This window comes from Dipodomys merriami, unplaced genomic scaffold (assembly GCF_024711535.1).
Source record: "Dipodomys merriami isolate MVZ:Mamm:240054 unplaced genomic scaffold, mDipMer1.0.p SCAF_8, whole genome shotgun sequence".
NCBI classification, from domain to species: Eukaryota; Metazoa; Chordata; class Mammalia; order Rodentia; family Heteromyidae; genus Dipodomys; species Dipodomys merriami.
This window is the reverse complement of record NW_027206401.1, coordinates 35535447-35561904: the sequence shown is the minus strand read 5'-3', so window position 1 is coordinate 35561904 and position 26458 is coordinate 35535447. Positions and strand designations below refer to the sequence as shown.

At 35.6% G+C, this 26458-nt stretch overlaps 1 protein-coding gene across 3 annotated transcripts in view; it reads right to left on the bottom strand.

Moving 5' to 3' along the window:
- Positions 1-3536: 3536 nt before the first annotated feature.
- The window catches only part of Hace1 (HECT domain and ankyrin repeat containing E3 ubiquitin protein ligase 1), a 65016-nt gene continuing 42094 nt past the window's right edge, over positions 3537-26458 (bottom strand). For 2 of the 3 annotated variants that reach the window (XM_070010996.1, XM_070010997.1), the window contains exons 15-24: positions 24845-24956; positions 24652-24749; positions 24404-24491; positions 18117-18266; positions 17436-17632; positions 11858-11989; positions 9031-9129; positions 8674-8744; positions 5290-5403; positions 3537-4809 (exon numbers count right to left, since the gene is read on the bottom strand). In XM_070010996.1, coding sequence (XP_069867097.1) covers positions 4707-4809; positions 5290-5403; positions 8674-8744; positions 9031-9129; positions 11858-11989; positions 17436-17632; positions 18117-18266; positions 24404-24491; positions 24652-24749; positions 24845-24956 — 1164 coding nt within the window. In that variant the 3' untranslated portion in view covers positions 3537-4706. Of the gene's footprint in view, positions 4810-5289; positions 5404-5835; positions 5919-8673; positions 8745-9030; positions 9130-11857; positions 11990-17435; positions 17633-18116; positions 18267-24403; positions 24492-24651; positions 24750-24844; positions 24957-26458 lie in introns of those variants that run through there. The other variant, XR_011369450.1, reaches the window with a different exon arrangement.

Genomic DNA, 26458 nt, shown 5'->3' with positions numbered 1-26458 from the left:
ATTGTCAGATCATAGATCATGAGTAGTCATTAACTTTTATTAGCTATATTAAAATGTTTAATTTCAAGCATACTTGGTGCTTCAAAATATGTTGTACATCTAATGTTCCAAAAGCATTTAAACTATAAACTGATAATCTGATGATTTGTGTGAGGGAATAAAATCTGGATGACTGAAATGGAGGGAAAGTGGTCCTAGGTGTCACATAACAGTGGCTACAATTGTCATACAGATTGAGATGATCTGAAGTGCAAACCAGCCACTCTGAGCAGGCAAGCAAAGAACTGTGCTGTTACCCAAGTGATGTCACCAGAGGAAAGAGTCCATAGCCAGCAGCACAAATATATAGTTAACTTTTCAGATCAGTTCCAAAAATTCCCATTAAGACCTCTTATGTAGCCAACACTGGTTTAAGGACTATGAATCAGATGCTGCTTTTCTCGTGCAGAATTCTTAGAGAAATATCAACTGATAGAGGTATTGTATCATTAGTTATGAAACAACTGAATATTACAAATATAATAGATCTACACAAAGCTAACTGAATTAACTGGATTGTCTTAGTCAAAGATATTGTACTTTGACATCCCTCCTTAGAAAATCTAAGTTGACAAAATAACTAATGAAAGGTTTACGTCCCTAATAAAAGAATCTGTGTTGGTAGATGATATACAACAGTGGCACTGCACTTGCCTAGCATGCACTACACGCTGGGATACATCCTGACATGGAAAACAAAATTAATGTATCCCCCATGCTCCTAAATTCTGACAAGACTAAATGGTAAAAGATTTTATTGCATTATGCCAAAGTATATTTTCAGCAGGTAAAGGAAACTTTTCATGAGCCACCAACTAAGGACAAGCAAATCTTTCACAGTCAAGAACCTAAAAAATGAGCCAGGCGCAGGTGGCCCAGACATGTAATCCTAGCTACTCAGGAGGCTGAGAACTGAGGATCATGGTTCACGGCTAGCCTGGGCAGAAAAATCCATGAGCCTCTTATCTCCAATAAACCACCATAAAACTGGGAGTGGCGTTGTGGCTCAAATGGTAGAGCGCTTGCCTTGCGCTGAAGAGCTGAGGGACAGAGTCCAGGCCCAGAGTTCAAGCCCTAGGACTGATAAAAAAAAAAAAAAAAAAAAGTCTTCCAAAAATAACAAAGGATGAATGCTGAGTGTGATAGTTTATACCTGAAAGCCCAGTGGTAAAAGTTCAAGACCCTGTAGGAAGAATAACTACAGTAAAAAGGGCTTGGAGGTGTGCAATAAGTCAGTAAAGTGGTTGTCTAACAAGCACAAATCCTAGTACTGTCAAAACACAAGAAACTGTTCTTGCTTTCTGTTGAAAATGTTCTTCTTATGTACATATCACCCAATGTGGAAGAAATAACTGCATTGTTAAAGCTCACAGAACTCATAAATTTTATAGACCATGATAAAGACAATTTTCCCCATGAAGGTTAGAATGTGTGATTTTAACTATCACTATCCCACAATACTGTGAAATTTGTGAAATTTATATAATCACTTAATCACAATAAAAAGTGCAAAAAAAAAAAAAGAAAGAAAAAGAAAATGTTCTTATCATCCATACTTCATCAAAACTTTAAGGCCTCAAATCTTGGGTATGAAATCTTGTAAGTCAAAAGGGCCATCCAGATATTTAGAACTATATACCTTAAGCTAATCAAAGGAGTTTCTCCCTATGAGCAAATGCATTCTAGATATAACTTCCTTTCTTGTCAAGCACACATCAAAACTCCTTTTTATTTTCTGCTGCCCTAATCTTCCCTTTTCCCCTACTAGAAAGCCACAGGACCATAATCTGTGTATGATTTTACCTATAGCTTATCCTCTAACAAAACCCAGGACTATCACTGGGCTTATGAAAATAAGCTTTCTCACTGAGGGAATTTTCTAATCAGGACAATGGAGGAATATGGAGTATCAGTAGTATACAATTAGAAACTAATCCAAAAATTAGGGAAAATCTTGGACTTTGTGGCCAACAAGACTTCACAGGGGTTCAAACAAGTCATCCTATAAAAAGTAGATGATAATACATATACCACAATTTAAAAAAACTTAATTGGGTCAAAAATGTAATTTTTGGTCAGCAAGTATGAGACTCTAGTTACAGGAGAGAACAAAACTTAATGGAACATCATATAGCTTTAGATCATTTTGCTTAAGTAAAAGGCTTATGTATGGTATTATACAAAAGTGAATATAACACACATCATTCCCCTGATGTTGCCACTATAATTCTGAATAAAAGATGTGGCTAAGCCTCCTGTTTTTCTTGAGAAACTGCTACCGAACACACTGGGAAGTTTCTCAAGAAAACAGAATATGTGGTGTATTTACAGAATACCTAAGTTGGTTTGCAGGATCTCAACTGGTAGATGACAAGTCTGGTTATCCAAAGGTCTTCTACCTTTTATATTCTTCTCACAGAACTCCAGATTAGTATGTCTTGTATTGATACACTAAAAATATAACTAGATACCTCTTTTTGTCAGCCCATTCTATTCTGATCACCGTCATATCCTGGATGCAGACAACAACACACTAATTTTCAATAGTTCAGCTATCTACACTGCCTAAAGTTTGGCTTGTTTGATGTTAATTGGTTCAGTTTATAGGGGCTCTAATTAAGGAGTATCCTTTAGTCTTCTGGGATTATTCTCCTGATAGTCATCATAATGGTCTTCCTGGTGTACTATAGTGCTCCCAAGTCTTTAATGTGTGCTCATATTCATTGACTGCTCTCAGTTCAACTACATTTGTTTAAGGACTACTCCAACTAGCTCAGTAAGACTATCAACAATTATTCAACTGATATGACATTGAGAGACCTGGTCCATTTATGACACTAATACAGAGAAGTAACAATGCTCAAAGTTTTAGTCAATTTCTCAAAATTGAGAAGCTCATCAAAAAGGGAGAAACTGTTAAACAGGAAACCTCTGTTCCTGAACCTCTATATAATAAACTGCAATCTACCTTAGTACACAAATTTACTGAAAGCCTAACTTAGAACTACATTTCTATAAGAGAGAGCCTTAGGCAGTACTGCAGACCAGCACCAGCCAATCCCTACAACACCTAAACCATATTCAAAATAGAAAATCTGAGCTGTAACAAATACAGTTGTTTCTGTACCTCATTTTCATTTTCTGCCCACAAATGGTTCTTCACACTTGGCAAACAAGAGTTCTCAGAACCTGTCACAACTCTGAGATCTATCAGATTCTAGAATCACAAAAACCAGTTAGTATCTACAAAACTAGATTTGTAAATTTGTCATCCAACAAGATAATGTCCTCTTTTGTAATTTCAAACATCAAAAATTTATATAGTATTAGTTTCAGTTATTCTAAATAAAGAATCTCCATCTGTTTTAGAGCTGATTATAATTTTTAAAGTATTCCTAGTTTCTCATGCCATCTGTTGAAAAATATTTTAATATCTTAAAAAGTAACACAACAGGACCCAAAGTGATATGTTAAACATTTTTATATCTTTTGGTCTTGTTTTGCAACTTTCAATATAAATGCCTCTCAAATCACTGGACAAACATACAGTTGGTCACATGAGAAAATCTATTTAAGTCATTCTACAAATAAAATAAGGCCACTGGATGGTGTATTTCTCATTTCCAGAAGCAAAGTTCTAATAAACTTTACAAATGCTTCCATTAGTGCTTCTACGTGTATGGGCATTCACACGAACTGTTACATGAACACTGTAATTACTTATCTTGGAACTGCTTACTTATGTCTCCCTCACACACCATCCAAAACTTCAAACTCCCAATTTTCTGTATTAGGCAGGTATCACTTGAACCTAACATTTAACCACAAAAAGCTAATTCAACAACTGAAACATTATATATGTGAATTACAGTATGCACATCAGATTACTATTTCTAATGAGTCATCACAGCTCAGATAAATGTAGAAATGTGTTAAAAAATTGTATTTTAATTTTATTTTCATTATAAACTAAACTAAGGTATACGACAAATTTGAGACCACAGTATGTACTTCATGAAAACTGACCACTGATACAGATAATTCATATAATAGAGTAGGCTTTAATATATAAATTACATATCATTTCATAAGCTGCTAGTCATGTCAGTCTGAATTTTACATTATATAACAAAATACTAAAAAGCTAAAAAATTCCTTACAATATAGATATGTGGGAAAATACATATTTGTGACTTTATACACAATCTAAATTAATCCATTCTATACAAGTTTTCCAAAATATAAATAGTACTTTACATGCAGCAGAACATTATCAGCCAGATGTCCTCATATAATTTAATACATAGGAAAATAAAGAGAAAAATACCATTTTATAAGACCATTACATAGCAGAGGTGGAATGTGGAAACAAATTTTACCTTAATGCAACCTTAATAATAGTACAGAAATATGAACAAAAGATAGTTTCTATTTTCGATTAGCATTTTAAAAACTCTACTGTGATTTTTATATTTTCTAATTGTATCACAAACAGAAAAACAGTAAGAGAAAAGAAGATGGAAAAATAAAAACCTGATCCTTTATAAATTTTAAACATCAGCCCTACCTACAATTACATTTAGGCTGCATTTCTGTTGACAGTTTCTTAAATTACTTCTGCCACTCTGAATTGTGCATCACTAGTCAGATGAGTTTTCCAGACTTCATTATGCCATTGTGTAACCATAGCTGCCACAATGTAATGCGACAAGAAGTCTGTCCTTGAGTATTTCTTTACTTGGGTATTCAGGTAACTTGAGCATGTTGATGCTTTAAAAGAAAAATACACCATTAAACAGAAAATCTATGAAATTTCTATTGTTTTACCTACCAGTGAAAATGCCACTCATAATTAACATAACTCTCAAATTTGCATTCAAATTGGAAAACCCTGAAGTAGTACTTAAAAAGAAGAAAAAAAGAAAAAAAAATTGCTGATTGCAGTTTCTTTCAGCATGCAAATGTAGAGGAAGAAAATAAGTTCTTTCCATCTTCAAATAAGTAACAGTGTAATTCAATGATACTTAAGACAACATAGTCAGTGACACAATCCTATTCAATTATATTTTAGGCAGTTAGGGTTTTCCTAAGTATTTCCATTAACAAAAAAAAAGAGGAAAAACTATCTATGTAACTTCTTACCTATTTGTAATTCCAAAATTCTAAACAGTCATCACAGCTGAAATTACCTAGTAACAATCTTTTTAAATTAACAAAAATAACTTACTTGAATCAGTTACTTTAACTTACCATGTGCTTGAAGTTGGTAAAAGATTTGGCGTATATGGCACAGCAGCGATTGTAAAGTTTTGCAATCCACTTCCACCCATGATATTGGCAAATCCACCATGCGGAACTCTGGAACTAACAATTGGTATTATAAGTAGAAATCATAAAATGAAAGATGTTTAACAGATATATTTCAACTTCTAAATCAGGGAAAAGTGTATGTCATTGTTGGCAATAACAAGATGATATTTTTGAAACTGCAAAACTCCTAACTCATTTTTGTATGTTGCTTTGTGGCCACTTGGCAAGCTACCATAGGAAACCATATTTCTATCAATTAAGTATAGTACACTTTCAACTGGCCAGAGCACATACTTTACTATTACACTGAGTAAGATACTTTAATTTTACAATTATTTACTTTCATGTACTTCCCTAAAAAATAAGAACTCATAAACATGTTATATTTACATCTGAATCCTGGAGTTGGCAAAAATGCCTGACATCTAGTGAACATTAAATATTGAAAAATAAATGAATGTTTGATTAAGCAACTAAGGCTCTTACATGTTGTAATCCAATGGTTTCCTTCTTTATTCTGGTCTGTTCTCAACAGTGAGAAAATCAGAAAATTCTTTTAATTATTCTTTCTAGTCAGAATATAAAAAAATGATTTTTAAATGTCATCTAACATAATGAAACCACAATAGTAAAATTCAATGCATAATACAACACTAAAAAATTTAATCTTGAGTACACAGCTATAGAGAATGTAATTATAACTTTTTTGTGTGTGCCCACACTGAGGCTTGAACTCAGGTTCAGGGTGCTGTCAATTAGCTTTGCACTAAGGGATGACACTCTACCACTTGAGCCACACTTCCACTTTCTGCTTTTTGTTTTGTTTGTAGCCAGTCCAGGAGCTTAAATGTAGGACCTGGGCACTGTTCTTGAGCCTCTCTGTGCTCAAGGCTAGCACTTTACCATAAGCCACAGCACCACTTCCAGCTTTTTCCGTTTATGTGGTACTGAGGAATTAAACCCAGGGTTTCATGCATGCTAGGCAAGCACTCTACCACTAAGCCAATTCCTAGCCCCATTTCCAGCTTTTTGTTTGTTAATTGAAGGTAAGAGTCTCATTAATTGGAGATACATATGATGGACTTTGCTACATGGGCGGGCTTCAAACTGCATATCCTCAGATCTCAGCATCCTGAGTAGCTAGAATTACAGGTATGAGCCAACAGCACCCAGCAAGTTACTTTTCAATTTCTATATATTTGAAAGTAAATTAGTATATCATGATTAAAAATCTGATCCTACAAAACAATTGGCTGTTTTTATAATGAGATTCTGTGGGCTAGAGTGTAGCTCAATCATAGAGTACTTGCCTAGCCAGGCAAGATGCCCTGATTATGATCCTCAACATAGCAAATAGTAAGATAATAAATAAATGAGATACTTACAGTTTTTTATATAAATTAGAATGATTATAGGAAAATATTTAACATATAGGCACTAAATGTACATGTAGGGATAGAAGAATGAGTAGAATTTAGGGCTGAGAATGTAGCTTAGTGGTAGAGTACTTGCCTAGTATGCATGAAGCCATAAAAAGAAAAAGCCAGAAGTGGAGCTGTGGCTCAAGTGGTAGAGTGCTAGCCTTGAGCAAAAGAAGCTCAGAAACAGTGCCTAGGCCCTGAGTCTAAGCTCCAAGCCTGGCAAAAAAAATAAAATAAAATAAAAAATAAAAAAAATTAAAAGAATGAGTATAATTTAAATCAATTTCTACCATATAATTCAGAGCACAAGCATAGCCAGGGTAATGTACATCTGTAGTCCCAAGCTTTGGGGGAAGTTGAAGCTTAAGGCCAGCTTGTGCAACATACAACGAAGCATAAGTGTGCCTACTTTAAAAAGTTGGTCACAAACACTCAAAACAGTATTCAAAAAAATAAAACACATATAGAACCTCTCACATCTTGGTTTATTTGTTTATTTATTTATTTATTTATTTATTCATTCATTCATTCATTCCTTTTGGTTCTGGTCCTAGGGCTTGAACTCAGGGCCTGGGTACTGCCCCTGAGCTTTTGTGCTCAAGGCTGGCACACTACCACTTGAGCCACAGTTCTAATTTCTGGCTATTTTTGGGCAGTTAACTGGAAGTAAGAGTCTCATGGACTTTCCTGCCCCATCTTGATTTTGATCCACGATCCTCAGATCTCGGCTTCCTAAGTAGCTAGGATTACAGGCATGAACCACCAAGCTTAATACAGTAGTAAGTAAATGGTTAGTGTAGTATTGGCATACATATAGGCAGGTAGAAAATTTAACATAAAAGAGTACCCAGAAATAACTTTCTAAAAGATGAATAAATAATAAAATTATATTTAAATAATTCTGATGAATAGAATTCCACTGTGCATATGTGTGTTTTTCTTATCTATTTATCAGTTATAAGGTTTCTGGGCTGTTTCCATTACTTGGTTATCATGAACAGTAAGTACAGTAATGTACCTGGTATGCAGTTATGTTTATTATATCCTGATATGAAATGTTTTGGATAAATGGTCAAGAGTGGGATCACTGGATCAAAGGGCAGTCATAATTTTAGTTTTTTGACAAATATCCATACCTTCTTTTTCCATAGTGATTATACTAACTTATACTCTCATCAACAGCATAATAGTATTTCTTCTGTTCTGAATCCTCAACAGTATTTGTTGTTCCTATTCTTGATGATAGTCATTCTGAGATAAAATCTCAATGCTGTTTTGAAACACATTTTCTTTACAGGCCAAGAATCTTAATACTTCAACATTTTAAGAGAATTGGAAACCTGGGAAGGTAGCTCAGTGGTAGAGCACTTGCCTTGCATGCCTGAGGCCCTGGGTTCGATTCCTCAGCACCACATAAGCAGAAAAGGCCAGAAGTGGCGCTGTAGCTCAAATGGTAGAGTGCTAGCCTTGAGCTGAAGAGCTGAGCGACAGTGCCCAGGCCCAGAGTTCAGGCCCCACAACCAAAAAAAAAAAAAAACTAGACAAAAAAGATGTTTATGCATAAGGGCATGTTAGTATATGTATGTTATCCAGGGAAAACTGAGTATCTACTATTAAACCAAACAAGCAATATACAAACACTAAAACTTTAGCTACTATCATTCACAATACAGAATGAAAACATGACAGAATTATCAAATACTCTGATAGCATTGGTTGGAGTTTTAATGTTATACATTTGATGAGTACTACTGAAAATGTTTTCATTTTTAATACCTGGTTACTTAAATCTGCAATACGAAAGAAATAAAAATTCAAAGTAATAATTCTTCATCTTCAATATTTTTCCTTACCATTGGTAATAAAATACATTAAATACTTTTTTATAATCAATACTTCTTACCTGCCAGTAACAAACTGCAAAAGAAGAACTCTTTCCTCTTGAGTAATGTCTTCCACAACTTCCCAGAACCACTAACAACAACAACAACAACAACAAAAAACTAAGCTCCCATTTCAGAGCAAATGTAGATTTATTAAAACCAGAGAAAAATGCAATATTCATAGAGCATATTTATTCTTTGAAACTCATTTATCAAAAATGATTCAGACAAAGCTTTCATATGCAATATTCCCACAAGAAGAATTTAGGGGAAAACTTACTTTGTTAATTAATGTAGGATTTCATCCAATACTGCTGAAAAGCTTACAAAATTAAATGGCAAACTTAACTTCATTCTAAGCTCTGGAGAAATTTTACCTGAATAACTGGATCTTCTCTTTCATAGCCACTTGTGTATTCTGTATTTTTTATCCAATCACTCACATCAATTTCTGGCATGCCAGAAAGCAATAGTTCCTTGGGGGAAGAAGAAAATATTTCATTAATCTTCTTTGGAAAAAAAAGTTATTACATTTAAATAGTAAATTTGCCTTAATTAGAAATTAATCCCATATAAAACGGGTTTATTTCTGTGACAGTTGCCACATGTCATCAATAACAAGCACTGCATGAGAGAAAATCCTTGGTACAGATGACTTCAAATACTGCAAGATAGGGAGATGTCCATCGATTCAATTTGATAAAAACATAAAAGGAGAGGGTAGTTTATATGCTACACATAAACATATGAAACATCAGTTTATATCATGACTTTCATAAACATAACCTTTGTTTTTACTTTCTGATTATTTGCAAGTATGTCCAATTCTATTACGAAACTATGTTCTCAAGCTGAGTGAGAATAAAGGCCTGAAGAAAAATGTGTGTAAGTAAAAGGAAAGTTCATCAAGAAATTCTTATTACTAAGATAAAAAAGGTAATATAAAAGTTATTTTTCAAAAAAAATTCTTTGCCTTTTACGAATTCTTCTCTGAAAAGTCAACTTTCTCCTAAATGATTAAAAAACAGTAACAACAACCATTTCTAATGACTTTTGGGTTGTTTTTACTTTTCCATCAAAGACCTTAAACATGCTGGTCAAACACTCTTGTTTTGTTTGTTTTTGTCCGTTGTGGGCCTTGAACTCTGGGCCTGAGCGCTGTCCCTCAGCTCTTCAGCTCAAGGTTAGTGCTCTACCACTTGAGCTTCAGTGCCACTTCCGGTTTTCTGGTGGTTTATTAGAGATAAGAGATTCCTGCCTGGGCTGGCTTTGAACCGTGATTCTCAGATCTCAGCCTCCTGAATAGCTAGGATTACAGGCGTGAGCCACCGGCGCCCGGCTTACCACTTGAACTACATTCCCAACTTTCCCTCATGACTTTTGATTGGCTTTTTCCTAAGAATATCATTTATGCCAGGCACTGATGGCTCATGCCTGTAATCCTAGCTACTCAGGAGGCTGAAATCTGAGGATCGAGGTTCAAAGCCAGCCCGGGCAGGAAAGACCTGAAACTCCTATCGCCAATAAACCACCATAAAACCGAAAGTGGCGCTGTAGCTCAAGTGGTAGAGCACTAGCCTTGAGCTGAAGAGCTGAGGGACAGCACCCAGGCCCAGAGTTCAAGCCCCATGACCGACAAAAAAAAAAAAGGGGGGGGGATATCATTTACATAAATTTAAAATCTGAGTCATGTAACTAAAAATGCAATTAAGAAAAGCAAAACATTTACCATTAGGTTTTCCAAGGGGGGAAAAAGACATAAGAAGAGCTTGCTCATATCTCTAATAAATCACTTCATGTTTCAGTTGAATATGCTCACATTCACATAGTACATGGGAAAGATTGCCTATACTTACACAGCCAGACCTCACCGTTTCTTACAAGGACATAGATACAATGTGGTTCAAAGTCCTGTCTCCTATAGCAACTACTATCAACATATACCTTACAAGTATAGAGTATGCTCCAAACAAAATTAATGCAATTAATGTCTAAGAACTCTTAGAAGTTTTGAGATCTCTTCAGTGAGTCTACATTGTTCTTCCTTTTCTATCTGTATGAAATGCATTTTCCCCATATACTTAATCCAAACAATACAGCACAACCATACAGGAGAATACAGTCGTCTTCTATTTAGCCAGATATTATGAATTTACAAATATGTTAATACTACTTTTCCCAGGATTTTTGTTTTGTCCATGGAATAAAACTTTTCACTTTAAATATGATTTATTCATGTGTTGTAGTAATTAATTACTTTACATTTCTGATTTAATTTCAAACATAATAAATAACCTACGTTATCTTGGCTTATCTCAGCTAAACAGAAACTTATTATAAGGGGTCTCAAGACCAAAAACAGATTGCTAGTATAGTGTGTGTTTTAATCTTCTAGCCAATTTACTTGGGAAAGATGTCCTAACTCAGTCTCCTTGTCCACTCCCCAAAACATTTTCCACTAGACTGGCTCTCTTACTTTGCTGCTATACATTTAATATGGTCTGTGGTTAACATAGAGTCTAAAGGTGACCACATTCTTTGCTTCTTATCACATATTTGTAGTAGCCCAGTCTCCTAAACTATGTCTACCACCAGAATAAATGCCTTCCTTGAAAATTCAGTCTCAAACTTTTCACAGTAATTCTTCCAACTGTCTCTTCAGAACTTCAGAACTCACCAGACCTTCTTTATTCCTTATAAATACCCCTGTAATGATCCCTTTGTTAATGTTTTCTTAGTTGGACCTACTGGGAAAATTCTGTTCCCTGACAGGACCATAATAGAGATCTATCAAAAGGGACAAAGAATCCATTTTACATGCTTCTTACTATTCATAAGTTTAATCCTTTTCCCTTCTAGGCTGATGATAAGCTTTAATATTAAATTTTTTCATTGTGAACAATTATGAATAAAATTGTGAAACTATTCTCAAGAAACTCGAAGCACTTTACAAACACCATATTATGAATTCTGATTATTTTTACAAAAAATAATTTCTATATAATCTAAAAATATGAAGGTATATATGTTCCTATCATTCATATAACAAAATTAAAAGGCACTTATATTTTATGAGACATAAATTTAAACCACAGTGCATCATTGTACTTTATTATATTCAATGTAGTAATCCAAAATAATTTTTTAATTACATCGACTAGAATTTTGTGCTCTTATGTAGCAACAAAATTCATTTTTCCTTACCAATTCATACTCATCAAAAAGCTGTATGAGCGACGGTGGAATGAACATATGAAAGCCCTGTAGAAAAGCATTAATCTGAGGCTGAATGGCTCTTGTCATTCGAAGTTCAGTAACAAGTTGAACATATTCTGCCTATTAAAAAAAAGAATTTTTAAATTTTTCTCATACTTAAAATAACATTGAAAACAATTATTATTCAAGAGGTAAAATTTAAACAGTAATTTGGCACTAATCACACATTTCAATAAACTCTTAAACCACTACACACTAAGCAATTAGGCCAAAATCTTAGTAACCTGTGACTTGATATCTTCTTATGAGTGCATGATATCAAACGTAACTGTTAAAAAAAAACTTGATCTGATTTTACCTTCTTCTTCTACTCTAGAACGCTACACCACACCATTATTTCTCAACTATATGACTGTAACATTTAATATCTGGTTCCATTTTTGCCCGTTACTAATTTATCTCCACACCACAACCACGGAGGCTTTAAATACTATAGACAAATAATTTAAGATCATATCCTAATGTTCGAATTCTATAATAACATCCCAAGACATTTTAATAAAAAGCAAATACCTTTGTGTGTGTGTGTGTGTGTGTGTGTGTGTGTTGTGCGCACGCACACACACACACTGGTGCTGGAGGACATTGTGCTCTTGCTTGGTTTTTTTTTTTGCTCAAAGCAGTCACTCTATTACTTAAGCCATACCTCCACTTTCAACTTTTTGTTGTTTAACTGAGTCTTACGGACTTTTCTGCCCAGATAGGTGATCTTTAGATCTTAGCCTCCTGTGTAAAAGATTACTGTCATGAGCCACCAGTACCTGGCTCCTTTCCTAGTCTTAAGGATCCAAATGATCTAGTCTCTGCCTTGCTTGCTCATCACAGTGCCTTCTCTTTCCTGCTTATTCAATTGTAATTTCCTTGGCTTTCAACTATTTTCCTAACATCAGCTCATTCAGGCATCTGTGTTTTTATACTTCTAGGTCTTTCTAACTGCAATGCATCACTAGAATGTAATTTCTCTGCAGACAGTAATTTTGGTGTTTTTGTTTTACCAGTGTATAATCCAAGCTCCAAAAAAAGTAGCTGCTACTTTTGAAGTTTTTCAACAAATAGATAATAAAATAAATGAATACATTTATCAAGTTCACTAACATATACTTTGTGGTATGTGTGTCATGGGGCTTGAACTCTGGGCCTGGGCGCTATCCCTGAGCTCTTTTGCTCAAGGCTAGCACTCTACCACTTTGAGCCACAGCTCCACTTTTGGTTTTCCGGTGGTTAACTGGAGATAAAGAGTCCTATGGACTTTCTTGATCAGGCTGGCCTCATACTGCAAGTCTCAGATCTCAGCCTCCTGAGTAGCTAGGATTACAGGTGTGAGCCACCAGTGCCCAGCTTCACTAACATATACTTTAAACTTGATAAAATGACCAATTTTAGCATAATCAATTTAAATCTGAGTTAAGACAAGCTATTTTCACAATTTTGTCATAAAACCTAATTTTCTTTTTCTTTTTTCTTTTTGCCAGTCCTGGGGCTTGAGCTCAGGGCCTAGGTACTGTCCCCAAGCTTCTTTTGCTCAAGGCTACCACTTGAGCCAAAGTACAACTTCTGGCTTTTTCTGTTTATGTGGTACTGAGGAATCCAGCCCAGGACTTCATGCAGGCTAGGCAAGCATTCTACCACTAAGCCACATTCCCAGCCCTAAAACATAATTTTAATCATAGAAAACTGTATCACTTACAATTTGGCTGGTCATGGCCAGGTGCTGGTGGCTCACACCTATAATCCTAGCTACTCAGGAAGATGAGATATGAGGATCATGGTTCAAAGCCAGGCTAGGCAGGAAAGTCCATGAGACACTTATCTCCAACTAACCACCAGAAAACCAGAAGTGGTACTGTGGCTCAAAGTGGTAGAGTGGCTTTGGGCAAAAGAGATCAGGGACAGAACCCAAACCCCATGACGGACAATAAAAAAAATATTTAGCTGGGTGCCAGTGACTCACACCTCTTTTCCTAGCTATTCAGAAGGCTGAGAGCTGAGGATCACTGCTCAAAGCGAGCCCAGGCAGAAAAGTCCGTGAGACTCTTATCTCCAATAAACCACCAGAAAAGGTACTATGGCTCAAGTGGTAAAGCCTTGAGGTGAAGAGCTCAGGGATAGCACCCAGGCCCAGAGTTCAAGCCCCATGACTGACAAAAAAAAAAAAAAATTAAGTTAGTCATAAAATTGAATTCTGACATAGACCAAAAATGAATTATATATGTACGCAATACACATTAAAATTAGTATACATGTAAGAATCAATGTATAATATATACATATACACAAAATTAAATTAAATTCCTGCATATACAGTACACAGATTAGTAGATGCAAAGAAGCTCAAGTCAGTCTCATATTACCATCAGTTGTGATCAGCTGTTTCTGTCCTTAATTTGAATATGAAAACATGAATCCCAAAAAAGCAAATAGTGCTCAAAAAGCCAAGTAAAAATTAATGGACATAATTTCAGTGGTAGGTGAAATTTTAGATTTATTGGAAGTCTGATTTTATTGGAAGTTGGGTAGCATTATGGGAAAAATAAATCAAGCATCCACAGAACTATACCAAACTTTGTGCATCCTGAGCATTTTTTCCTTAGCTGCAGTCTACTTGAAATCATGTGTCTGAAGATGAAATCACTGTTTTCAATGACTGCGTTTGTTCCAAGGTATGTTCATCTGTCCCCATAATACTGTAACAAAATATCTGAGATATTCAACTTTAAAGAGAAAAAGTTTATCTTGGCTCATGGTTTTCAGTTTCAGTCCTGACCCTGCTACTTCTGTGCCTATGGAGAAGCAGCTCATCATAGTGGAATGTGTGGTAGAATAAGCTTCACCTAATGGGTAGGAGAGCTCATAAAGAAACAGGACAGGGCTACAGTAGGACTGGGCTTCTAATTACTACAATTACTTCTTAAAGTTCCTACCATCTCCCAAGCTAAGGTAAGCCTTTAATACTCATGCCTTTGAGAATGTTCCATTTTCAACTATATCACAAGCACAATGCGCTTTTTTTTTTCAAACTATCAATCCTTATAACTCAGTTTGTGATCTTAGAAATAAGGGTATACTGATAAATTATCAGAAGATATTTCATCATAAAAGTCATGACTCTCCTTTTCTTTTATCTACTTATTCTTGTAAAAGAACTTTAAGCTTTCAGTGATGAATACTGTCCCTTAGTTTTTTCACTCAAAGCTGATAATCTACTACTTATGTCACAGTTCCACTTCTGTCTTTTTTGTGATAGTTACTTGGAAAAAAATGTGTATGGGCTTCCTTCCCAGGCTTGCCGCAAACTGCAGTCCTTAGATCTCAGCCTCTTGAGTAGCTAGGATTACAGGTGTGAGCCCTCAGATCCCAGCTCAGCATAGCATTATTTATAAGCAATCATTTATTTGTGTTCAGTCTTTGCAGATTTTTAATAAAAGGCCAAAATGTAAAATAATTCATCAGCATACTGAGACATTTATTTTGAAAAGTCAAGATAAAACTCAGAGTAAGAGAGAATTGCTAAGAGGTAGAGTAGACAGAACTATATATCACACAATTGTTTAGGGCCTTTATACTTCGTTGTATTAAATATATCTGAGAGGGATGACACATCTACTCTCCAGATATAGACTTCACATATAGGAATCATGTTTATAGTTTTTTTTTTCTTCAAAAACAATCACTTGCTTAAAGATTCTGTGATTTCATTATGTTCAGTATAAAACAACAAATGTACTGCTAAGTGAATAATCTAACAGATTTCGAAGTTATTCTGCTTTTATTTATTTTGGTGTCAGTCCTAGACTTGAACTCAAGTCCTGGCATTATCCCTGAGCTTCTTTTGCTCAAAACTAACACGTTATCATAGCCATAGCCTCTACTTCCAGTCTCACAGACTTTCCTGTCTTAGGATAGCTTCGAACCTCAATCCTCAAATCACATCTTTCTGAGTAGCTAGATTTACAGGAATGAGAAACTGGAGCCCGCTTAAAATATTTCATTCACTGCCAAACTCATATAGATTTAAATTTTAATCATTTTACTATTTTAATCTGTAGCATAATATGACTTGTTATATTTAAAACCAAGTAAGTTTTTCCTTGACATGACTAATTTTGCATTACACTTGAGAACAGGAAACTTGGGTTTAGCACCATCTTTTGCCCAGAACACTTTGGGCTTCGGACCCTACTGAAAAAAATCAGAATATAGACTAAAAACTTTCTAGGCATAAGTATCTGATTTTATTTCCCATAAATGATATATGTTTCAGAAAATAAAATTAGGTAGCCTAACAGACTTTCAGATATGTAAGAGTATGTTTATAAAATAATATACAGAAAGAACTAGCTTTTGTATCTTTTTATTTTACAAAATGTTAATGATTCTGATTATCTTAATGCTTTGAATAGAAAATTGAGTAGCTGAGATGTTATGATATAACCAAGTCTTTCTAAACATAATCCATTTTACTAAATCTGTATCTTACAAAATGGCTTGATAAACATTTTTATAGCAATATAAATTTCAAAATAAATTCCAAGATCTAATAACAGTATGTATAAAGATAAAATAATAAATTTAGAAAACAAGTTAGAAACTTTAACTATAAGAAAGAAGTAAGATATACTGGACTCAAAAGCATATATGAAGTTTAAACATTGGTAGTTCCTCTTGTGTATATTATAACTCTATAATCATGCTTTAAAAATATGAACTAAGGCTTGGTGCCAATGGTTCTGTTATCCTAGATACTCAGGAGGGTAAAATTTGAAGACTGAGGTTGAAAGCCAGCCTGAGCAGGAAAGTCCGTTTAACTTCTATCTCTAATACCAAAAATCCTGAAGTGGAACTGCAGCTGAAGTACCAGTGCCAGCCTTGAGATTAAAAAAAAAACAAGGTACAGCCAGGTGCCAGGGGCTCACATCTGTAATCTTAGCTACTCAGGGGCCTGAGATCAGAGTATCACAGTTCAAAGCCAGTCTGAGTGATAGTCTGTGAGGCTCTTATCTACAATTAACTACCAAAAAGCTGGAAATGGAGCTGCAATGGAGCTGTGCTTCAAAGAGAGGAAGAGCACTAGCCTTGAGCACAAAAGCTCAGGGACAGTCCCTAGGCTCTGAGTTCAAATAGCAGGACCAGCACACATGCACGCACGCGTGCGCACACACACACACGCACACACACACACACACACACACACACACAGAAAATGAACTAGTTATGACTACATAGTCTAAATTTATAATCAAAATTTTCAAAATGCCCAATTTATATAATATATACTGCATAGTTTTCTAGATTGTTTTAGGAGCCATCTCAGCATAGCTACCTCAATATTGAGATAATCCTTTCCAATTCAAAGTTTCATATTTGATAGTTTTGTTCATTTAAAGTTTTAATCTATTCCAAACTATAATAAAGTTTTGCTATCAAGTACGAGAATAATTTAGAGTAACTGGCAAACTCAAAGGGCTAAATTACAATCAATGACTGAAGTAAAAATTGGAATACTCACTTTGTTATTTTGTGTCACAAGAATACTTCCACCCCCAGGTTTCAAAGGCACCTCTTCCATTGCTCCAAACACGTCAGTCTCAACAGAAAAGGTTAACTCTAACCCCAAATCACTAATATCATTATCTAAAATCCATTGCAAATTTTTGGCATATTCTGGATCAATGGATGCCACATCTTGGTAATTTACAGGAATACCTAAAAAATGAAAAAATTCAGCAGTTTACAGTCTAATGCTCTGCCTTTATCTATATAATGGTAAAATACTGCCCTCTACAGATTCTCTGAAAAACTGCAAAATATAACCAATTCAAAGCATATTTTAAATAGATATTAGTTCCTAAATTTGAAGGTCTGTTAAATTAAACCTGTTTCTTCTATATCTTTTACAATGTAATCTTTCTCTAAAATAGTTACCCAACAAGTTATTATAAACTTCAAAATTGTCCATTTTCTTAAACATACTCATACTAAAATGTATACACACACTAAATAAGGAGAAATAACTTGTCTTTTTCCTTTAAAAAGCAGATTATTTTTCTTTATTTATGCACCCCAATACCTTACAAAAGAGCAATTATCTCACCTAAAATGCAAATGTTTATCGCCTTTGTTTTCTCCGAAAGTTATAAGGAAAGCAATGTAAGCAAATGACTATATAGAAATAATAATAGAATCATACCAAGAATGTGCTTGTAGAATGATCGTGTAAAGTAAATATTGACCAACTGCCTATGGTTCAAAGCTAGTCCCAAAATCTGTCCAGCAAACCGGAAATAGTTCAAGTGATCAGGATTAACATAGGAGTTGCTATTAGGTTGAAAAGTTGTTCCTATTGAAACAAATACAAAATTATTTACTCTTGAGAATCCAAATGCATAAGAGAGATAATGTCAATACAATTAATTTACATATAACTTCAGCCAAGCTAGGTTTATTTAAGTTTCCATAGGACTATGCTTTATGACACATATAAAGATAGTAGATGTATATGTACGGAAGAAAACCACTAATTCATTCACACTGTTTTTGTGTACAGAGACAATGTTGGCATACTTTTAACCACAAGTAGTTGGAAGATTATCAGACAATGCTGGAAAAATGTATTTAAAGATCACAGACACACAGATAATGTAATGTTAGGAAAATGAACCCTTAGATAGGTATTTTAATGTTTTTTTTTCTTTCATGCATGTGTTTCTAACACATTTATAAGATTATTTCTTTGTTGCTTTGTATGTCCCTCCCCCACAGTATAACCCCCGCTTTCAATATATTTGATGTCAGTATAACTTGTGGAGGAGATGGGGAAAAACAAGTCGTTTAAGGATTCAGGTGGACCTGTTGCAACAATGAGAAGTACAAATTGTCATGTCAAAAACGAGCTTTACAATGTTGGTGGGGGGGGAAGGGGAGGAAGGATTGGTGGGGGGGGGAGGCTGGGAAGGGAGGGGAAGGGTAAACAAAGGAGGAGGCTGCAATGCTTGGTAAGAAATGTATGCATTATCCTGCCCATGTAATTGTAACCCCTCTGTACAGTATGTTCACAAATAAAAGAAAAAAAAAAGATCACAGACACACACACACACACTCACACACACACACACCTACCTAGGCTGCATGACAAAAACTTCTAGACTATAAACTAGGGCAACTATCTCATTCATCTATACTCACCCAGTTAGGTAAATATTTAAGGAACAGAGGAACATTACAATAACTGGGAGAGTTGGGGTGTGTGTGTGTGTGTGTGTGTGTGTGTGTGTGTGTGTGTGTGTGTGTGTGTGTGTGTGTGTGTGTGTGTGTGTGTGTGTGTGTGTGTGTGTGTGTGTGTGTGTGTGTGTGTGTGTGTGTGTGTGTGTGTGTGTGTGTGTGTGTGTGTGTGTGTGTGTGTGTGTGTGTGTGTGTGTGTGTGTGTGTGTGTGTGTGTGTGTGTGTGTGTGGTGTCTAAACTGAGAACCTCACACCTGCTAGGCTGGCACTCTACCACTTGAGCCATGCCTCCAGTCCTGTCTTTGCTGATTATTTTATTTAGTTTGCTGGTCCTGGAGCTTGACCTCAGGGCCTGGGTACTGTCCTTGAGCCTCTCTGTGGTCTAGGCTAGTACTCTACCACTGAGCCACAGTGCCACTTCCAACTTTTTTCTGTTTATGTGGCACTGAGGAATCAAACCCAGGGCTTCATGCATGCTAGGCAAGCACTAGACCATTAAGTCACATTGCCAGACCCTTTGCTGGTTATTTTAGAGACAGGATTTGGCCAAGTGCCTGTGCTGCAATTCCCTGAATTTAAGCTCACCTCATTCACTGCTGGGATTATAGGCACTTGCTACCATATTCAGCTTCTCTCTGTGGAGATGGACTCTCACAGACTTTTCTGCTAGCCTAGACGTGCTATCCTCCTAGACTCAGCCTCCCATGTAGCTTGGGATGCTAGGTATGTATCACTGAACACAACTAAATGTTAAGGGGCCTCACACACTTTTCTGCCCAAGCTGGCCTTCACTCACAATCCCATTCTCAGACTCCCAAGTAGCTTGGATTACAGACATGAACCACCAGCATCCCTCTAGAACAATGTTTTTAAGTAATAGAATTGGCCACTGAGGGCTGGGAAGGTGGCTCAGTGATAGAGCGCTTGCCTTGCATACTTGAGGCCCTGAGTTCGATTCCTCAGCACCACATAAGCAAAAAGAAAAAAGCCGGAAGTGGCACTGTGGCTCAAGTAGTAAAGCGCTAGCCTTGAGCTGAAGAGCTGAGGGACTGCACCAGGCCCAGAGTTCAGGCCCACGACTGGACCCCCCCCCCCAAAAAAAGAATTGGCCCCTGAATGCTTATTAACAAGATTGCAATAGGGACGATCACAGTTTTAAACTAACCTGGGCAAAAAACTAAGCAAAACCTTAGCTTAATAAAATTACATAATGAACAGCTACTGCTTAATAGGAACAGTTTCTACTTGTGCTAAGGACAATGTTCTGGAATTAAGAGAATGATAATGATGCAAAACATAGCCAATATACTTAGTACTACCAAACAGTACCCTTTCAAATGGCAAAAATAATGCATTTTGTTATATATGTTACCACAAAGTCTCAAATAATAGTACAATGGTAAAAACCAAAAGTACCAACTCCTCAATTTTAATTCTTCTTCTCTATTTTTTCAAATGATGGTCATGAATTTGGACTAGAAATTCACAGATTTGTTTAACAAATATGTAATGAGTTTTAGACTACTCACTACTATTCTAAACATTAAGGGAAAAAAAAGAATAAATCTAACGAAACAGGATCAAAAGAAAGTAAGCAGGAGAAGGGTACTAGGAAGCGTAATACTTGATCATTTGAAATACAGTTTCTGACAATAGTTCACTTTGTATTATTGGTCTTTGATTTCTCGGTGCTAACACTATATGAAGTTTCTGTGCCTTATTTACTTAGATAAGGTAAGAAACTTAGAAGTTTATGGTTTCTTAAATAAGCTATGTGAAGCTTATCATCCATTCTTATTTACCTTTGCAAAGATGTGGCAAAACTAAGTATCACAAACCAAAAAAAGGCCAAGAACTGGTGGCTTACTCCTGTAATCATAATAAATCAGGAGCCTGAGATCTGAGGATCGTGGTTCAAACCTAACCCAGGTAAGAAAATTACACACTGAAAAAGGTAGAAGTAGAGCTGTGGATCAAGTTGTAGAGTACTGGCCTTGAGTAAAAAAGCTCAGGGACAAGAAAAAAAAAAAAAAAAAGCAAGCAAGCAAGCTCAGGGACAATGCCTAGGACCTGAGTTCAAGCCCAGACAGGTACAAGCATACACACACACTCTCTCTCTCTCTCTCTCTCTCTCTCTCTCTCTCTCTCTCTCTCTCTCTCTCTCTCTCTCTCTCTCTCTCTCTCTCTCTCTCTCTCTCTCTCTCTCTCTCTCTCTCTCTCTCTCTCTCTCTCTCTCTCTCTCTCTCTCTCTCTCTCTCTCTCTCTCTCTCTCTCTCTCTCTCTCTCTCTCTCTCTCTCTCTCTCTCTCTCTCTCCAAAGCAAAGCTTTGGAGATGGAGGACTTCAAAGACAAGCATGATTCTAAAAATACAACATTCTGAGAATAACCACAAAATTTTTTTTACCTGTTCAAATAGTGAATGTTTACTAATAAACCAAAGTAACTTTTTGATTATCTTACTTTCCTCCACTAGTTCTTCACCATCTAATTAGTTTCTGAGATTATATAAGTTCTTAAAAATGAGAAAATTCGAAAAAAAATTTCTAAAGAAGGAATAATAGTTTTACCATGAAAATTTGTTTAAACAGAATATAAAGCCTAGGTCAAGTTTTAGGTTAAAATATAGCTGTTTCTTCACATCTTCTGTCTTTCATTATAGTTGTTTAATTACAACTAAAAATGGCTCATGCAGCAGGGCACTTGCCTAGCAAGCACAAGGCCCTAAGTACAATACTCAGTAGTGGAAAAAGAACAAAACCAAAAGTGATTTGTTTGCTGAGCCTAATAGCACAAGCATTATCAGGAGAATCTCAAGTTCAAAGTCAACCTGACAGTTTAGTGAGATTGTGATACTCTGCAGGAAATAGTGAAAAAGCTTTTTTTAAAAAATAAGAAAATACTAATTTTCCAAAAATAATATTTATCGTAAGCTTTCTTTGTTCCAGGCACTGAGCTAAGCATTTTATATGTCAATTAACTGAATTCTTATAATTGTGTGTTGTGTGGGTGTGCGTGCACGTGAGAGCACACATGCAAGCACACATGCACTGGCCCTGAGGCTTGAACTCAGCACCTGGAAGCCGTCCCTGAACCCTTTTTGATCAAAGCTAGCACTGTACCACTTGAGCCACAGCTCCACTTCTGGATTTTTAAGTAGTCAACTGGAAATAAGTCTCATGAACTTTCCTGCCTGGTCTGAAATCCTAAGATTTCAGCCTCCTGAGTTGCTAGGATTAGAGAAGTGATGAATTCTTACTATATTCTGCAAGACAGGATATCATCTTTTATTTGTTGTTTTTTGTTTTTGGTTCCAGTATTGGGCTAAAACTCAGGGCCCTGCACTGTCACTTGGCTTTGTCTCACAAGGCTGGCAGTCTCCAATCTGGATTTATCTTGAGTTGGCTCAGATCTCAGCATTCTGAGTAGCTAGGAGTACAGGCATGAACCACAAGCAGCTGTCAATTTGTTACCATTTTTGAATGAGAAATTATAAGTGAAACTCATTTATACAACTACAGAAAGAAAGGAAAGGGAAAGGGAGGGGAGAGGAGAGGAGGGGAGAGAACGGGAGAGGAAGGAAGGGAAGAAATACAAAACCTTAACAGAATAAAAGTATAAGCCCTCCCAACCACTACCTCAAGGGAAAAAAAGTCCCCTGGACCAACATCACACTAAAAGAATTTTATACCTTGTGTAACTCCAAAATTCAAACTAAACTGAACTACTTTTCTAGATTAAACATCTAATTTGATCATAAGATAAGGTTTTTTTGAACTATTAAGTCTGTCTTTAAGGACCTATTACATATGTGGATGTCTACAGTTTCCATGCTTCCATTGTATTCACCCTTGCTTGCCTCTCCTAAAGTACTCCTTCTTATTAAATGGTATTTTCTACTAGTTTAGCTGGAAGCAATCAGAAGGTAAAAATCAGAAATTTCTCCTTCCTTACAAAAGCCTGTGAAGACTAGGGAAAGAAAAGATTTTCAGGAAAAACAACTATACAAAGCATTTGAAAACTGACTTCCTACCTTCACTTCAAATAGTGAGTCTTCAAAGTTTTTCTACTTAGTTTACAGTAGCAGGTTATAATTCTACAGGCCACAAATACCATTTCTACAAAGACAACTGTTTGCCTACATTCTACAATTTCGTGTGTTTTGCTTGATAGATTTTGATTTCTTGAAAAGACTGAAACAAAGTCAATATGCATAACTAATTAAGTTTTAATATCATGCATAACTAATTAAGTTTTAATATCACAATTTCTAGACTGGTTGTCATGATAAGTAAGTTTTCCAAGTTTGAAGTTTGCAAACCTTTCCAAAGATAGGTTTTGGGTTTTTTGTTTGTTTTTTTCTTTACTTAGTATGGATTTCATTAGCCCATCTGTTAAGTTACCAAAGTGACCCAGACTCTACTGCAGGGAGGAACATACACATACAGAAAGAACTGAACTCTGCAAACACTACTGGAATGGCCTGCACTTTGGGACTATGGGAGAGTTATTTAGTTTTTCCAGAGCTCCACTTTCTCATGCATAAAATCACAGGCTTAGATCAGCTGGCAACCCAGGCTCTGTTCTACTTCTATGGGTTTTATTTTTAATAGTTTGTAGCTCTCATAATATATTTTGTTTTTTAAAGTCCATCTACTAACAACACTACTTTATGGAAGAAAAGTTTAAAAAAAGTAGAACTGAATAAATTTTAAAAGAATAAAAAGAACTTCCTCAAGCTCATTACTAGATCTTGAGAAGAAAATGAAACCAAATGTTTTGAAGAAAGAATACTGTCAGGTGCCAGTGGCTCATGCCTATAATCCTAGCTACTCAGGAGGCTGAGATCTGAGGATGGTGGTTCAAAGCCAGACCAGGCAGGGAAGTCCATGAGACTCTTCTCCAATTAACCACTAGAAAACCGGAAGTGGCGCTGTGGCTCAAGGGTAGAGTGCTAGCCTAGAGCTGAAAAGCTCAGGGATAGCACCCAGGCCAAGAGTTTAAGCCCCATGACCAACCAAAAAAAACACACACACACACAAAAACAAAAAAACGGAATGCTATAAAGTTCCATTTAAGAATTCTACCACTCATTAACCATGTAAATATAGACAAAAACTCCTAAGTTTTCATTTTCTCTTCTACAAGAGAGCACATATATAGCCCACAGGACTACTCTGGGAAGAAAAGATAAAAATATATTGAAGTAGTTTAAAAAATTTGTCAAGTCACAGAAAAAGTCTAGACCACATAACTTACCATCTGCTGACTGGGTAAACAATGCATAATCGGGATTGACTATCTCATTAGACAGAATATCAAACCACTCACGCACAACACCTTGACCCTGAGTTCAAGAAAATAAAATTTAGCATCAACAGAAATATATGGGAAACTTTTCTAATAAAATTAAAATTTTATTGACTCTTTGCTTAACAAGTATTAAACTTTATTCAAGTGTGATTTTTCTCATACACAGTGAGTGCTATCACTTATTTTATACCCACCATGCCTTCTTCTCCATGGAACCGTACAGCAATCCCCTGCTTTAGCTTTGCACAGTTTGCTTTTGACACAACTTCACAGCTACTCCTAAAAATAGAATCTAAATATGTAGCACTGGTTAATTTTGCAAATTAGAATTTATAATAACAATTACTTTGTGCCTCACACATGTATTATTTTCTTGGCTAAACATACCTCTGTGAATCAGTAGAATATCATTTTCATTCACTGGCCTGTGCACCATGTCTGAATCTGGTTGTCCCAAATGCAAATGTTCATAGAACCATTCACAGCGGTCTTTAAATGGCTACCCCAAAAAAGTGAAAATAGATTAGCAGTCACCTAATTAATTGATTTAGTAGCATGACAAATGTAAGTAAATTTCTACAAATTATCAGTCTTAGACCTTTATTTACAATAGGCAGCATAAAATGTTCTTAAATTTTAATAACTATTCATGAAAAGGCCGATGTTAGTAGAAATACTTGCATTACTTGAGTAATATATTTCTTTTTATTTTATTTTTTGGGTCCAGTTGTGGGGCCTGAACTCTGGGCCTGAGTGCTGTCCCTCAGCTCTTCAGCTCAAGGCTAGCTCTCTACCACTTGAGCCACAGCGCCACTTCCGGCTTTTTTTTTCTTTTTGCATATGTGGTGCTGGGGAATCGAACCCAGGGCCTCATGCATGCAAGGCAAGAGCTCTACCACTGAGCCACCTTCCCAGGCCAGTAATATATTTCTTACTGCCTATATTTTCAACAGAAAGAATTGATAAATTAAGTTCTATCTAAGAACTTAATATCAAGAAAAAAAAAGAACTTAATATCAGGTATGTAATTAAACATATTATTCTCAAATTCTATTAAATCAACAAGACTTTTAAGAACAAGTTTTCACATCCAGAAAAATTATGCTGCATACACTACACTTAATTTTTCAAAAACTAGTATTTTATACTTCATTTTATTCTTATTTCTATCCTTGGGACTTAGGCAACAACTAGAAAAAAATTGTTATCCCTCTTTCTCCTAAAAATTAAAAAACAAAATCTCTTGAAATGTGAATAAAGTCTCAACTTTTTATTCATCTATCAGGTAAAGCAATTCCAAGTTACCTATAGTTTTTATGATTCATCAGAAAATATTATTGAGTACCTACTATGTGACAATACTGTAGATAACTAGTAAAAGCCTATTTTCTTGCTAAAAACTGCTTCATACAGTTAAAAAGATAAGACTAAGAACACAGTATTTATGTAATAGTAAGTTCTAAATAGTGAAGTACAAACTTCAAAAACAGCAGGAACTTTGAACCTGTACAGATGAACAGAGTACAAAGGCTTCACATGGTCATGGTTTAGACTAGAACTTTAAAGCATGATAGGACTTCCTCAAGCAGGGAGTTTTGAAAGGGGCACAGTAGGTTAAGGGAGTCAAAGAGAAAGGTGCAGAAGAAACTGTGTCTACTTGAAAGATGTAATAAAGCTATTGATATAACCAGAGTTCTATTTGTAGGATACTATACATGTTAAAGAATTAAGTTTTTAAATGAATAAACTAAATATGGAATTAAGGATCCAAGAATCAAGTAAGAGGTACAGTGGCCACTGTGGACATTTGGTCAGAAGAATACCAAAATAAATGTGATAAACAAAATGAATGTAGTACCAATATAAAAGGAATCAGTGAAGTAACAGTTGCAATAACAAGTTGTGGATAATGAAGTCCTCCCTGGTTGTGGCAGAAAAGAAGAATGATGTAAATTTAAGAGGCATTACTATTTGGAATAAGATCTTTATACAAAGAACTTA